Raw genomic sequence first — 16,315 nt, forward strand, 5'->3', positions numbered from 1 at the left:
TGGTTATCCGTGCCAATGGTACTATGCACAGTATGGGCACATTTTTTGCTTTCACTGACATGAAATACTTTCCAATGAATCTAATTTGAGAGAGACTGAATTCTATGGAGAATGTGCCATCAACACAATATATGGGGGAGATCAAAATGTTTTGAACCCGACCTATTAAAGAATAATACCAGTAAAATGTAACAAATGTTATTCTTCAGCATAATGCTTGTGAATATTAATACATATTTTATGTTTCCACTAATCACGTATGCGTCACTTAAAGTAAAATATTTTGTCTGTACAACCAGTCTTCAGTAGCTAACTTGACACATTCACCTGACACATTGGCCTAGCACATCCCATTGGGGTTGCATTTCAGATTAGGAAATAGGCGGTAATCACCCACACCCAGGTCTGAAGAATAGGATGGGTGTGACATTTCTTTGAATCCACCACAGTTTGGCAGAACAGCTTCTGTGACCTTTGCATTGTGAGTAGGCATTGCCATGAAGCCGACGGTAGTGGTCAATAGCATTCCTTTTTACTTTTCTTTGATAGACTGATACATTTTTGTGAAATAATAATAATAAATGTGGGCCTTTTGAGGCAAGTAGTCAGTATGGACTAAGATGTTCTTGTCCATACTGGCTTGAAGTATGAATGTTTTTGGTGTCAGATACTGACCATGCTTCCATCATTCACTTGCAGTTAGCACACTGGGTGCAGATGTATCCAAGTAGCATTCCCTGTTAAGAAATGCTTTCTGAATTTCTCAAAGTCTGAAATTATTAGCTCATATTTATCTTTGGATGCGATGATTTTTCTCTTCACAAGTCATCATTTTATGCAACCTGTGTGTGCTGACCTTGCTCATGTTTAACTATTTATGAGAAATAGATTCAACTGACAGTCCTTTGCTGTCCTCTATCTCATGCACCATCATTCTTTGAACTTCATTATAGTTCACTCTATGTTGGCAGTATCCTTTTTTGTCACATATGTCAAACACCATTTAGACTTTGGGTCAACTAGAAATGACATCCAGTTATGATGGACGTTTGCAGTGCATGTCTAGACTGTGGCATGTGAGGGAGAATGGTCTTAATACATATTGACTCAGTGGGAATGAATCTATAAAGCGGAATCAATTGTGTGATACTTGATTATGCAGTTTTATGCATCCATATTGATTTGGTTCTAAACAAGAAACATACACTATACATAATTCTCATATTTTAACAACAAGAAGTTAATCTTTGGCCTCTTGCAAAATCATCACCATAGAATAATCCTTTCTGGTTCAGGCTTAAAATTATTTCATCACCCCTGTTACCTCCTCCTACCACTCAAACGGAATAACTATTAGGGTAGCATGCCATATCTGTACCCCCTCTTATCTGCAGACAACACAAATGAGCCTTTACTCCAAATTCAGATGCAAGGTTTGTCTCTGTTACATTATCCCCTTCTCCATTCCAGTATTCTAAATGGCAATAAACAATCCATCCAAACTTTGTAGTTTTGTGGGGGGCTGCGGGGTTGACGTTTGCATAGATGGATATGCTGAACCTCAGTGTTCCCCTTAACAACTGTTTTGGAATCTGTCCCTTCAGATCAGACAACTTTTTTGGTAACTGGAAGTCATTAAAAAGATTTACCAGGTAAGTACTTGGTACTTTTGCAGCCATGACAGCCTGAATTTCCCATTCAGGGCTATTAAAGATCACCATGACCTTGGCACTGTCCTTCTAGGTTAGTTACACACCCAGGTCAACTGTGAACAACAGGTGTTGACCAGCTTTCAATATTAGAACCATTTGTCTAAACTTCATGAGGTAGCCAATATACTCATTATCTACTTTCAACCTCTAGTGCAACTATCATTAGTGCTTTTTGTTTACAATGAGCTGAACTCTGATTTGGACCTCATAGCTACAACAAAACCAATCTCTGATATATATTAAAAATCTCTAGAATTTGAATATAACTTTACTTGTTGAATGAAAAAGTAACTTGCAATGTTTTTAAAGCAAATACATTGGGTTCTTGATATTCTCTCCTCTGTGTTATTGACAACACATTGGAACACTGATTACCCACACCCCAGTTTACTGAGGATCTGCATTATTCACGGTGAACCTATAAGTGTAATACACTACTTTTCTTATAATTCATAAAAGCTTTGCCTTCAATACTGTACTGAGCATGTGAATAATACACTTTTAAATTCATTTGTACGTTTGAGCACCATGTGACTGTAGGAATGCAGACCCAACTGCACCCCTTGGTTATTGTCAGTTGCTGCAATCACGCAGGTTTCCAGTCAGACTATTTGAAAAAATACAATATCGCTTTTAAATTTGCTACTTGGTCTACAAAAAAAAAAAAAAAGCAATTAAACATAAACAGTATAATCAACACAAGATTTCTCATACTGACTGCCTAAATGCCATCAAAACAGCACTTCTGTATATTGAACAGTAGGAAGACACTAAATCTGAAGAAATTTGGATGCTGAGATGACCACTGAACATAGATGCAAAGAAGAGAGGAACATTAAATTCTACTAAGGTATGAAAAAAGCCTTAAAAGTGATACCGTATCATATAAATTGGCAACATCTTTTATAGCTGTAATTTTAAATCTGAAATGGCTATGGATATCCATTTTATCCGAGCTGGCATCAGTCTGCAATACATCTGATAACTGGGGTGCTACTGTACTTTTTAACTTACTCAAACTAGTAGGAGGTTCATGTATCAAACACCATAACAATGTAAAACATTTCGCTCACCCAGCTTAACTGCATTACTTCATACTTCCTAATTTTCTTTTCCTGCTGTGCAAAGCTCTGAAACGAAATCCTCCTCAAGTCTAAATGCACCCCTTTTCCTGGTATATAAACCTGTGTAGCCTTTGGCCATCTTGCTGTTTCAGTCTTCTCCTGGCCATTGGTTTTAGAACCTCCTAGAACGAGCAGCTGCAGTTCCCATCAAACATTTAATACTACAATGAAGAACCAACCTTTCCGTACTGCATATAGCATATGACATACTTCCTTTTGGTTTTAGCAAATGCCCTTTCATTTTCTAGAACTTCGTACATCCCTGTCCACTCAATATACTAATTTATCATCTTTAATTGACTGTAATACACTGTTTAGTTCCATTTTGTACAGTCCATGATTGTGTGTTTTTTCTAAATACATTTTTTTCAATAGCAGGGTTGTGGAAAGCCAAAACCTTCTTTAGCAGTACAAAGCAAGGATCAACCCTGAATAAGATGTCAATCCTTCACAAGACACGCTCAGATTAATTTATATCAAATTTATTTAGAGGTATACATAAAAAATGCACATCTTTGATGTGTAGAAGGGAATTGGAATACACAGGGAAAACCATGTGTACATATTGAGAATATGCAAACTCCCTACAAACAATGACCAGGTCAAGAACTGATCCTGTTTACATTGAGCAGTGACGCAGCAACACAAACTACGGTGCCTCCACTTTGTCCTGCCTAGGTATACCAAGAAACAATTTGGATTTGATTGGGACCAGAAGATGAAATGTAGTCAAATATCCAGCTAAAGTTAAAACCAGGAAGTCATTTATTACTTATTATTTGGCTGATGCCTTTATAATATACTGTACAATGCAACCTACCACATTTGAGATGCATCGGTTACAATTCTTTTATTTTTCCATTTGGAGCTCAGGCAGGTGAAATGACTTGGTCATGGACACTGTAATGGACAGCCAGGTACCATGCCCGGCAGGGACGCCCCTACTGCATCTGTTCCGGGGGAGCTACCATGGACAGCTCAATACCTCCCCCGGGACGCTTGGTGGCAGCCTCCCTGGCAGACGATGATTCCCCAGCCTGGCGCATGGCTCCATGGGGGCTCGGATGGCCGCCAGGGGGAGCTGCATGGAGCCTGCAGGCCAGCTGATCAAATCTTCAGCCCCACCCGGAAATGCAATTAGGGCCAGGTGATCAAGCACCTGGAATGCTTCCAGGTGGGGTATAAAAAAGTCCAGCCACCACCACTCGAGAGCCAGAATCGGGAGGAAGAGGACGAGGTTGCTTGGGAGGAGTGGTGGTGCCAAAGTGGAAGGAAAGTGTTGTTTGGTGTGCTATATTTAAGTGCTATTGGGACTGTGTTGGGCCTGTGGGACACGGGGAAGGCGTGCCCCACGGCTGAAGAAAAATAAAAGTGTGTTTTATTTAAGCGCGTGCCTCTACCTCAGTCTGTGCCGGGTTGGGCGCTATATAGCGCCTTTCACAACACATAGAGTCAGAAGTTTAATTTGAAGTCACACCTCAGGGTTTGAAGTTCAAAGTGGTAAGCATTATTCCACACTGCTAATTAAATCAAATAACAAAGCCAAAATGCTAAGCACAAAACATAGTAGAAAAAACAAAGCAAAATTACTTAAACCGGGAAATCAAAAGCAAAGAAACACACACAAGAAATCTTCAGTGAAACAGACAATCTCAAATGACCAGGATGTGTGCAGTAATGACCTTTATATTGTTGAACTTATTACGTTAAAAGTTATTCCTTGGTGGCAACCACCCTACCAATAGTATATAAAAAAATCTATAAAATTGTGGCACCCATGAAAAAACAATATTCTATCAGAAAATGTTTTGCAACTAACTTAAAACTACTACAAAACAATAAATTAATATCAGAAATAGAATCTGTGCCCCCAAAAAACTACAATGGAAAATAAAAGATCTTGAAAAGAGTTCAGAATAATGAGATGAAATTTTAAAATTAACTCAAATCATAACACACTTTTGAATAGCAATATTTAAATTAATTTAATTGGAGTATTTGAATACACTAATCTTAAGTATTTGGAAACAAATTTGGCCAACTGGCAAGATCCAAATTTGCTCCTCTGTCTTCTAATGACTGACAAAACACATTATTCAATCCTTACTATACTAGATAATAAAACACAATAAAATGTTTTTTGAACTTAAAAGTGAAATTATACAATATTTCAATAAAGTTTCCATAGCCTCATTGTACCTTTTTATTAGGGCAAAGGAAATTTAATATAAGAACATTATTTTAAGTACAGTTACGCCAGTGGTTCTCAAACTCAGTCCCAGTAACCCCCTGTGGCTGCACATTTTTGTTCCAAACAACTTCTTTTTTTAATGGGACTCCTAGCCTAATTAATAAAGATATAATTTCCCAATTTCTTTGTTTTGGGTCAATGCAGAAATTACAAATAAACTGAGTTTGGTACATTTTTTATTAGAATGTATCTAAGATTTAGGTATGTTACATTGAGGTAAATTAGTGTTTTTTTTAACTTGGTCATTAAGATTTTCATCATCTTTATGATTTTCACCCTACTTTTCCAGATGTTCTGGTTATTTAATTTATTATGAACAAATTAGCACATTAGGGGTCTGATGCTGAAGTAGTTGCAGCCTTTCAGCATTTAAGGCTGTTTTACCGGGTGTCTGCTCTGCTAGTTGTTATGATTAGGGAGCAAAGTACATTATTCAGAAAAAAGTAAATTATTAGGAAAGCAACAAAAGAGTGCTAAGAATTAAAGCTCAGGCAAAAATTAAAATATTTTTAAACATTTTATAATAGTAAAAATCACACTGTTGTGATTTTCTGAATCTCCAGAATAAGAGCAGAAAATAATCAGCTAATTAAATGAGATAAAATGACTCACTGATTGTGGCTCTGGTTGGAACATACACCTGCAGCCACCTGGGGTCCGAGAACCGAGTTTGAGAGCAAATGAGTTATACTTTTAAGCAAGAAACACTAATCTGGGTGACATTACAGTACATCCAGTAAGTTATTGGTATTTGTGTTAAGATGAGAGTTACTTCACTCTGGTTAAAACATGAACAGACTTTACAGTGACCTGGCTTTAAGACTGCATTCTCCCTCTAACTTTGGATTCCTTTGTATCTAGTGAAGGAATGATCTGTTTGCAAGCTGATCTCTTTGCATTTGTGATGTACTACATGGTATGCTGGCAAGAATAAAGAAGAATGAAAATGTTTTACACGTCCTGATTATTGCTTTAAATTATAAAACATGCCATTTATCACTTCCTATTTGCAATTTTTATAGGAGTAGTTGAATAGCAGAGTATTGTTCATTGATTACCAATTACAGGAAACCTTGTTTCTGATTATTTTCAGTGCAGCGTGAAACACCTCCATCTAACATTCCAATGTGAAGAACCATCCAGCATAGAGTCAGTGAGGTTCCTTTCCACAAAGCCATTCTGCAGCTATTTTAAAAGGACTAGATTTGTGTTCTATTGTTTTTTTAGATATACTACTGACTGATAAAAAAGCCACATAGATTACTTGTTATTAGGTAAAAAGACAAAATTACTTGTTATTAGGTAAAAAGATAAATACCCAATTTTTCAGTTGTATGATTTTACACATTAGGTCAAAACTTATATGTTCCAGCTAAGTTCTAAAATTAGGTAAATCAAACATCAAGTGACTGACATCACATGACATTTTGTCATTATTGGTTAAACAAAAATAAGTCAACATGTAGTATATATTGGTACAGTGAGTCAAGGCAATTCCTTTAAAAGATGTATGAAAAGCCTTACAATGTCACTTGGAAACCCAAACTGTTTTTCCCTGCCTTGATAAAGCTATGTTTTCATGCGGTTCTGTGTGTCTGTTTTACATGCCCTTACAAAGATGTCTGGGATGCCTTCACTACAATTGCATGCTGCCAGGAACCACAGCCAGTCAGCATCATGTTTCTCAGCATCCAGCAGTTACAACATCTCACAATGGAAGTAGTGGTGAACTACATCAATTCAATTTTAGGGTCATGAAGAACAAGAACAAACCCTGGTAGGGCTGGGTGTCAGTCGGTAACCAAAAGTGGACTGGGTGCCAGTCCATGACAGGGCACACCCTGCCCCTCACTCATGCCAGGCCAGTTAAGAGTTGCCAATTAGCCTAACATGTATGCCTTTGGGATAAACACCAAAATGTCAGAGAAAAAAAATGGGAAGAACACGTAAAATGCCTGTATACAGCAACTTGGTGGGACTGAAACACAGCTAACCACTGTGTCACAATACTGCCACCATTACTAAATTTGAAGAATATTATTTCAAAGCAGAAAACTATAAAAGGCAATTCATTCTAAAACAGTTTCATTGAACCTGACCAATATGTGATGAGAAACATATAAAAAACATTTCACATATCCATCAGTCTATTGTGAGCCATACAAATACATACAGGGATATACAGTAACTTTCTTTGGGGGCTCACTGGTTGTTTCAATTGACCATTCGCTATCCAACCTACCAGCTCAAGTGCTCCACAACACAGACCACTTCTTACACCATGCCTCACAGTATCTTTATTTAGATGATGTCAGATAACTAAAGATCCCACACTTCCTTTGATTATGTAGCAGATACCATACTTCAATAAGCTTAGACAAAAAAGTAATTTGTTTCCTAACGCAAATCTTGTTTTCATAAAATCAAAATAAAAGCAAATATTTTTGCTTTGACAGTAACTGCTCTACTTCACTGCACATCCCCCCTGCGATGTTCTGGAGAAAAGCCCATGACAAATATTATAACCACAGCAGATGCACAAGTTACACAAAATACTGTTTTTACCCGCTTTTGGTGACATTGAGGCTAACCTTGGAGTCACCTCCCCCGCTGCCACACTCTCCCTTGTCGTACCACCATTTGTTTTTCAATTTGTCCAACAGGCCTTGTTCATTCAGTTTTAAAACTGCCAGGTTAACAGCATTTCTTGAAACGATAAAACATATTTGTAAGAAAATGAACAGCCATTAAGAGTGTAGAGGACAAGATGGAAAGCACTGTTAGTTTTTCTCTAGATAAATAAACCTCTCTTCATAATAGCAACAAAATGAGAGCACATCTTTTTTACTGTGAGATTTCACAGGGTTTAAAAAAAGCACAGAGATACATTTATACAGAATGTGCACTCTTCAGAAGATTTTGGTGTTTAGAAAATATTAATTGTAAATTTAAGGTATTGTTACCATCTCCATTCTTATCTTTTTAATAACAGTGTACTCATTATTGTCTACATTTAGTTGGTCAGTGTTTTAACATTTTTATAAGTTATAATTATTGGGGTTCATAAATATTTATATTTTTATTTCATTGAAATTGGTATGATATTAAAGTGCATCTTTTTTGTGATTCATATTAATCAATTCTAAGAATTAACACAGAGTATGTATAAATAAGCTGTATATATACTGTACATACATTCTGCAAGCTTAAGAAATACACTTAAGAAACTGTCAATTCATGGAATAGTACTAGTTGTGGTAAATTATTTCTCAGCTATTTTCACTTTTCTTCATTCTGCAACCACTTGTTCAATAAGCATTGTGACCCTCTGCTGTTTCAGGAGGAGTTGGATGCTCTAATAAAAGAAGTTTTCTGAGCAAAACAAACAGTGACACCGAGTACAACCACTCACAGCTACGTACAAAACATGTCCATCAACGCAGGGTGCACAGGTCATTAATCAATCTTAGCTCAAGTCCAAGAAGGAATCAAGTTTACCAATGCAAAGGACATGCTGCCATCAAATTGACAAATGAATATGTTCATCACTGCTGAAAGTTAAGACACTGTGTATGAATTAGTTTATTTTTAGTTGTAATTTATGTTTCAGTGGTTTTTAAAATCTGCCTCAATACTTTTATTATAGGAATATACAGAACTTTAGGAGTTTCTAGTATTGGAAGAGGTAGATGAAAGTCAGGATTTTTCTGTTGGTTTCAGAACATGTTCTGCATGATACAAAAGTTTAATTGAAATCAGCCAAGACATTTGTATCCTCCTAGATTGCCTTTTAGACGTTAGTGTAGGCAGATAATGACTAGAAGGACACAGTAGCCCATGTTAGGAAAGAGGTGGCCAAGGAAAGGAACTCCCTACAAATATCCCTGAAAGGTGTCAATGGGAGCAAACCTGAAATATTCTGACTAGAAAACAGGATGCTAGAGGGCAGCCAGCTAAATATATAGTACATATATTATAGATGACAGAACCTGTAAAGCAGAATGATTAATCTGAATTACAGACAAAAAAAAACAGCAAAATTCCTACAGCATGGGTCAAGACAGATTGAAAAAAAGAGAATGTTGCTGACAAACAAATGCCCGTCATTTGAAGAACAGATTAGGGGTAGGGGAGTAATGCTTTGAGCATGCCAGAGAACAATCTGATGTGGAAAACCTGAGATGCTTTAATTATGTATCACCTCTTGGGTTCCTTGCCCTCAGGAGCTCTGATTAATGGTTGAAGAAGCCCTGATACATACAAAATGTTCCTTTGCCTTAGTTTTCTTATACATACTATGTCATTGTTAAACAGAATGATCACCTTGTCTTTTCTTGGGTTGCAAGGTACTTGCATTCCTAAAGTTTCAATTTTGGGTTAAAAATGGGCAAACCGAAATAAGCTTTCTCAAGAATTATGTCAGTAAATTGTTTATTTTTTCTTTTTTTTGCAGACTCAAAGTTATTCCATATGACAGATTGTCAAGAAAATAAAGATTTCAGACAAACATATTACTATCCTGAGAGAAGTGGGCAAACTGGACCTTACCAGGATAGAAAAAGAAGGAAGAGATCCATATGCACAACTACATAATAGGATACATTCATCAGAGTCTGTAGTTTAAGAAACAAATGTCTTACATGTCCTAATTTGGCTTCTCCCTTAAATACATGCATAATCCCAGCGTCATCTGCAACAGAGAAATGATTAATCCAAGATGCTAGTCATAATATGCTTTTCCAGTCATCTTCCATCTAATGTCTGTTTTCGTTAACTCATTTTAACTTTCTGTTTTAAATTGCCAGTTTCAGGAATGGCTTTTTATTTGAAACTCTGTTTCTAAGGCCAGCATCCTGGAATTGTCTTTTCACTGTTGCAGATGACACTTGAATATCGAGTGTATTTAAGGAAGAAGCCAATTTAGGACATGTAAAAGTTGGTTTCTCAAACATACTGTGCACTCATGAGTCATCAAGTTAAGAACTACCCTGCTATTATCATTTATTCATTTTCGGTACTCTCTTTTAGTGATTTGAAGTGATCATTCAAACACCCTGTATTATATGCACTGCAATTAAATTATTAAGATACATGAAATCTGCTTACCTAGGTCTTTTTACTATTATTAAGACATTAAGCTACCCTGTATGGATACTTATTTTCACCTTAGTAGCTTAGTAACTTCTCCTTCGTTCTGTCCTTTTCTAACTACTTGCAATTTATTTTTTACTCCTACTTGATTTTCTATCTGACATTTCTGTCCTCGGTCGTGAATTGATAATATTCTCTTTTATTGTTGCTAAACTAAACCTTTTATTAACATATGTTGATTAGTAATTTTGTTGATTGTTCCTGATTTTTATTTCCATGTAATTTATTTTAAGTATTTGTTTTGTTGCTTTGACCTATATATGTTTATAGTAACTCTTGTGGTAGTGCCCTTTGTAAGACGCATTACTAGATAAAGAATACGAGTCATGTTAAAGGGATTTTTAAAATCTGACAGCATGACCTATTGCAATTAAAAATTTTAAAGCACTGTTCCGTTAATATAATCCTAAATTCTGTGTTCAAAGCCCTCATGTTCGATGGCAATTAAAAATTAGAAATCAGACAAAGGTACTAAGTAGAGAAAAAAAAATGCTGATCAATTCAAATTAAAACAATAGTACTGTATAGCTAAAGCTGCTCATGTGTTGGATCCTGCACCAATACAAACATTGATGTAACCTGCAGTGTGAATTTCTGTTTCTTATATTTTCTTACAATAAGCTGTATTGTGCTTTATTGTTTGCTGGAATTAAAACCCTGGACTCTGGAACTGTGAGACAGCAACACTAACCAGTGCATCTCCATGCTGCAACTGGAGAAGTAACTTGTGATTGTTCATTTCAAGTTAGCAGCTTTTTAAAAGCCAGTTTGATGTACAGGTTATTTTGTGGGCTAGAGATAAACATGCTCTTCTGCATTTTAAAATTATATAACTATGATGTTGATCAATCTTTTAAATTTTTGCAACCACAGAATGATTACAAACATGAGAAAATATTTTTAATCAATTTGGTAGCAATAAGAAATCTGCGACCCAGAAATTTTGGATTATCGAATCTTATGCATTTTAACAATCTGAACTTCCATCCATCCATCCATTTTCCAACCCGCTGAATCCGAACACAGGGTCACGGGGGTCTGCTGTTGCCAATCCCAGCCAACACAGGGCACAAGGCAGGAAACAATCCTGGGCAGGGTGCCAACCCACCACAGGACACACACAAACACACCCACACACCAAGCACACACTAGGGCCAATTTAGAATTGCCAATCCACCTAACCTGCATGTCTTTGGACTGTGGGAGGAAACCGGAGCGCCCGGAGGAAACCCACGCAGACACGGGGAGAACATGCAAACTCCACGCAGGGAGGACCCGGGAAGCAAACCCGGGTCTCCTAACTGCAAGGCAGCAGCGCTACCACTGCACCACCGTGCCGCCCAGCTGAACTTTTTAAAGGTATTTTTTTTTAAAAGTCTATATAAATGTTATTAGACTAGTGGATTCAAACTTATCTTAATCCTAAGCTATCCAGGTCAATGTTGGAACAAAAAAAGCTTTTTATATGTATTGATAGTTTTCATTATATGTGGCCATTTAAAAAGGGCAGGATAAACAAGTTTGGGAATATATCGTATTGTCAAGATTAATCTTTAAATTCTACACTATTGTTATAAGGTTGTTCTTGAACCCCCAATAAGATCCAGAGAAAAAAGTATAGTGCCAAAGGCCATAAGAGAAGATACTTTGTTGTCTATGTTATTGCTGAGAACTTCAGTATGTTGTATTAAAATCTACAAACCAAAAATCACCTTTACTTGACTTCAGCTGTACTGAGTGTATAGGCAGACATCATAATGAGATGGTCAGCTAGTGAGAGGTTAGCAAAGGCAGTTTACCTTTTTCATTTATGTTTAGTGTATGATGTCCCCAGCTCTATAAGCATACAGAACATAAAGCTCGGACACAACAATGATAGGAGGTAGGCCACAAAGAAATGTCACTTTAACTTAAAGACAGTTAAAGGAGAATGAGAATTGAGTCCTCAACTGATAACATGTACATGGTTAAAATAACAATAATAAACACAAGAGACTGAATGGGGAAAGCAACCATATGATCTGTGTTGAACTTAAGTTGGGAAAACTGACACTCAGAATTAAATACATTATCACTTATTAGGCACAAAAAAAATAAGTTGTAGTCTGCTTACTCAGTGTGTGGCACAGTAGTCTGTGCCACAGCCTCACAGATCTAGCATTCTAAGTTTGAACTTCCACAACCAGTTTTTGTCTGTGTGGAGTATACAGATTCTCTTGTAGTCTCAGTGTTCTTTCACGGTCTTAAAATATACATAAAAATATATGATTTTTTTTATTTGGCTTGAGCAGTAAATGTGGAGGTTTATGTGAGTTTGCCTTTCTGTGGGCTGGTGCCTGCCTAGCACTTAGTGCTGCTGTGACAGGCCCTGGCTCCCAAGTTGAAAACACATAGGTAACATTCCCTTTTATATAAAATAATAATTTGACAACCCAGATCCATATAGGGTTGGTTACTTCCTTGGGCCTAATGTAAATTTATGCATATTAGAATTATATTCTGACAAGTTATCAACTTTTATTTTTAAATTTCGTGCAGAGACAGCTGCATTATAGTTTGAAGTTGATGTTGGAATAAGATGAGATCGTAAAAAAATCAAGTGGCTATGTATTTTTAACCTTTACAGACTGGCAAAACAGCTTGTGGCTTGTACTTATTATATATACTAATAATATGTGCGGTCTCCAACTGTCCATTCAATAATAAGAGGGGAAGACATTTACCTTCTGATTGAAGCACTGCTTCTGTCAATGCTATAGCAGACACTGCCTGGGAAAACAGAATCGTTATCTGAGGTCACATCCAATGATGTTGTTTACGTCTAGATTTTCTGAACCATTCTTCTGCAATAAAGCAATTCTCACGCTGGGAACAAGTAAACTAATTCTCATAAAAAATAGCCACTCCATCCCCTTTCATTTGAAAACATATTTCTCCGCACAGCAAGAAAACTTACTGGAAATGATGCATTTACTAAAAAAGTCTTAACATTTAAAAACTTGTGAGTTTCTTCCTAAACTTTTAATGTATTGTAGATAATGAAGGTCACTGTTTGTGTTTGACCATTAAGATACCCAATGTTTCAGACATTGTTTTCTTGTAACATCAGTAATAGTACTTAACTGCTTTATGAAGAAGTTAGCAGTAGTTCAAAATTACTGTGACTGTCTTTCAATTCTTTCCATGTGGCCAGTACTGCCTGCATAGCCTCCAACTCCATAAAACCCTGTATTTACTGTCTAAAGAAGGTTAACAAAGTTAATGGATGGATGGATAAATTAAAAAGATTATGGAGTGAGCAATCAGAATTCAAATCTAATTATAATAAAACGGAGTTCCTTAGATCTAACTGGAAAAATGAACAGAAAATTGACAAGCACATGAGACAAAACAAATAAGTTTTTTGTGTGGGTCTCAGAAGGGTAGTAGAAGGGTATCCTCTATTGTCCACATTATCGGATAAGCTCTTTCTTCAGCTTTTACTTATTGAAAGCCCATTTCATATTCTGTAGGGTAGATCACTTCATCCATTTTTAAACATATTTTTTTCCACTTCTGAGTCAGGGAGAGCTAGAATGTACCTCAGTGTTACTGGCACAGAGGACATTCCAGCTCTTGGACACGATGTTAGTTTATCCCAGACAACACTATTAATTTCTCACACCCTAACTCTTGCATTCTGGCAAAATAAATATGCATTTTGGGGATATGGCAGGAAGTAATGCATACTAAGAATGATCATTTGTCATTTCATTCCCCCTAAATTGAAAACTTTAATGTCTTACATTCAAGTTGTCCAATCTCTCCACATTACATAAAAAATGCGACATTTAGCAACAAGAATTTTAACACTTGGAACTATCATCATTTCACCTGTTTTTATTTTTTATCATTGATTTCAAGTATATTTTAGAATTGTCAAAATCGCAAAAGTAGTTTATTAAAATTGTGCCTTGCAGGACTTACATGGGCAAATTTCTGAAATAAATGTACTCTGCAGCTTAAGGTACCGACAACTCTAATAAATTGTGATGATAAACAAAATCACTATTTATCAACTCAGGCAGAAAACCTTTTTTAAATTAGAGCTCCAGAAGTGAATACAAATGAAAAATGTGTGTGTGTAATATTATTCTTTTTCACTTTTGTAATTTATTTCACAGTGAAGTCACGATGGGCATTATGCATAAACCCATCCAAAATGCAAATGTTTTATAGTTCATACACAAAAAGTCAGTTAGAGAGATTACTCAGTTAGAGTAATAAATCAGAGTACTTGGAGAATAGCAAGGAGATAGCAACAAGTTTTGGTCTATTTTTGTCTACCATTATGAAAAGCATTTTAAAATTATTTTACATTAACATTGAAGAGAGGGTTATTTAGAATGATTGGTGGGCCATAGCAAAATGAATTATGTTAGAAAGCATACACACAAGTGAAACCTAAGTGCTTTGAAAAAAATAAAACCACAAATTTCAAAAAGATTTTACAGTACTGCATCTGGCAAAATATATAATTGCAAAGCTAATTTAATAAACTTTCAATTTAGAGAAAAGGCAAAACTGGAAATAATGCAGCTAGCCAGTTGCAGCTATGACACTTACTGGGAAGAGCAAATGAACAGCAAAGGAAACTTACTATAATACATACATAATTATATACTGTATATGACACAGTAATTGTACACAGTTGTAATAGTGTGGCGAGGGGTCCTTTCCTATCTAATAATTTCTCTGCCTATCCATATAAGCAAGCAAGGATATCATTTTGTCAAGTGGACAACATAAATGAATTTGTAACATTTGAAACAAACTAATAGATTTGCAACCAGAAATAGTGCGATGTATATTAAATGTCATGAAAATCAAACCTACTTATTTTCCTCTTCACCCACACTTCTTAGATAAGGTATTCATATGCTGCTTATAAATAATTTGGGAGGAATATGCAAAATTTTAGTTTTAACTTACATTCTGATTCTTTTAATGGGGTATATATTCTATATAGAATAGATGGAAATTTTTATAAACTGATGAATAATTCATAAATGAGACTACTGTCCAGTTCTATGTTTTAGAGGAGCAACCATTTTTTTTTTATTTCTGGGTACCACTGTGACAAAATCATATACTGACTTACAAGTGATTTAAAAAATACATAGCACAAACAAATATGAGTCAGAATGCTGTTGTAACATGACCAATGAAATCACTATTTAAATATAAAATGCATTACCTTCTTGATGCTCTAAAAAGTAAAAAGATTATGAAAAAAAACACATACCATTTTCACACACAACACGCACAAATGACATATGTAAAGTATAGTATAAGGGGCATCAGGGAAGGTGGAATACTATAACAACACATGACATATTGTTATACTATTCCACCCACCTTAATGGAGAACCCTTGGGTGTGGCCACGCCGTAGCCCTTGGAATCCAGGTTGCCTCCCACTTTCATTGTGTCACATGGCTTCCTCTGCTCGATGTATTCATTCATTGTAGACTCCAAGAGGAAGGCAAACTTGCCCTTAGATTTCCGAACCCGTGCTACTCCTTCTGCTGTGGTTTTTGTAAATACTGTAGGTTCAGCTGATTTCATATAAGTCCACATTTTTTCATAAACTGCAATTTTTGATCTCTGCAAAGAAAAGAAAAAAGAGAACAGATATTACATTTAGATAATTTTTCGGAATTAGTAAAAGCATACAACATGTTCTTAAATAAATAAACTGGGACAGACTGGTGCCCTGTACATTACTGGTTCCTTTTTTTTACCCAGTGCTGGCAGGATGGGCTCTGCTCCTTCCAAAACTAGATTAAATGTGTCTGGGAATGCAATGTTATAATTAAAACAGTAATAAGTTAGCCTAAGTAGCCTGCATTGGAGCGCTGGAATACTCAAAGAATTATTAACAATAAGCGAGGAATAAGCAGTGCAAGGGAAAGAATATATTAAGCTTTTCTGGAACAGTATACACAGTAAAGTTAAATTTCTACAGCCCAATACCCTCGATTTATTATTTAACAGGATTTGTATTATTAGATTTATTTGTACCATCTATTAACACTG

The 16,315-nt window shown here is 36.0% G+C and overlaps 1 protein-coding gene across 5 annotated transcripts in view; it reads right to left on the bottom strand.

The window, feature by feature from the left end:
- LOC114650634 (glutamate receptor 4) overlaps nucleotides 1–16,315 on the bottom strand; it is a 473,072-nt gene that overhangs the window by 16,697 nt on the left and 440,060 nt on the right. For 3 of the 5 annotated variants that reach the window (XR_007934826.1, XM_028800403.2, XM_051926885.1), the window contains exons 13-14: nucleotides 15,636–15,883; nucleotides 7,679–7,793 (exon numbers count right to left, since the gene is read on the bottom strand). Coding sequence is in view for 4 of the 5 variants with exons in the window: in XM_028800403.2 (XP_028656236.2) it covers nucleotides 7,679–7,793; nucleotides 15,636–15,883 (363 nt within the window). In the remaining variant the exon portion in view is untranslated. The remainder of the gene's footprint in view (nucleotides 1–7,678; nucleotides 7,794–15,635; nucleotides 15,884–16,315) is intronic. The other 2 variants (XM_051926884.1, XM_051926886.1) reach the window with 1 other exon arrangement.

The sequence above is a fragment of the Erpetoichthys calabaricus genome, chromosome 4 (assembly GCF_900747795.2).
Source record: "Erpetoichthys calabaricus chromosome 4, fErpCal1.3, whole genome shotgun sequence".
Taxonomy (NCBI): Eukaryota; Metazoa; Chordata; class Cladistia; order Polypteriformes; family Polypteridae; genus Erpetoichthys; species Erpetoichthys calabaricus.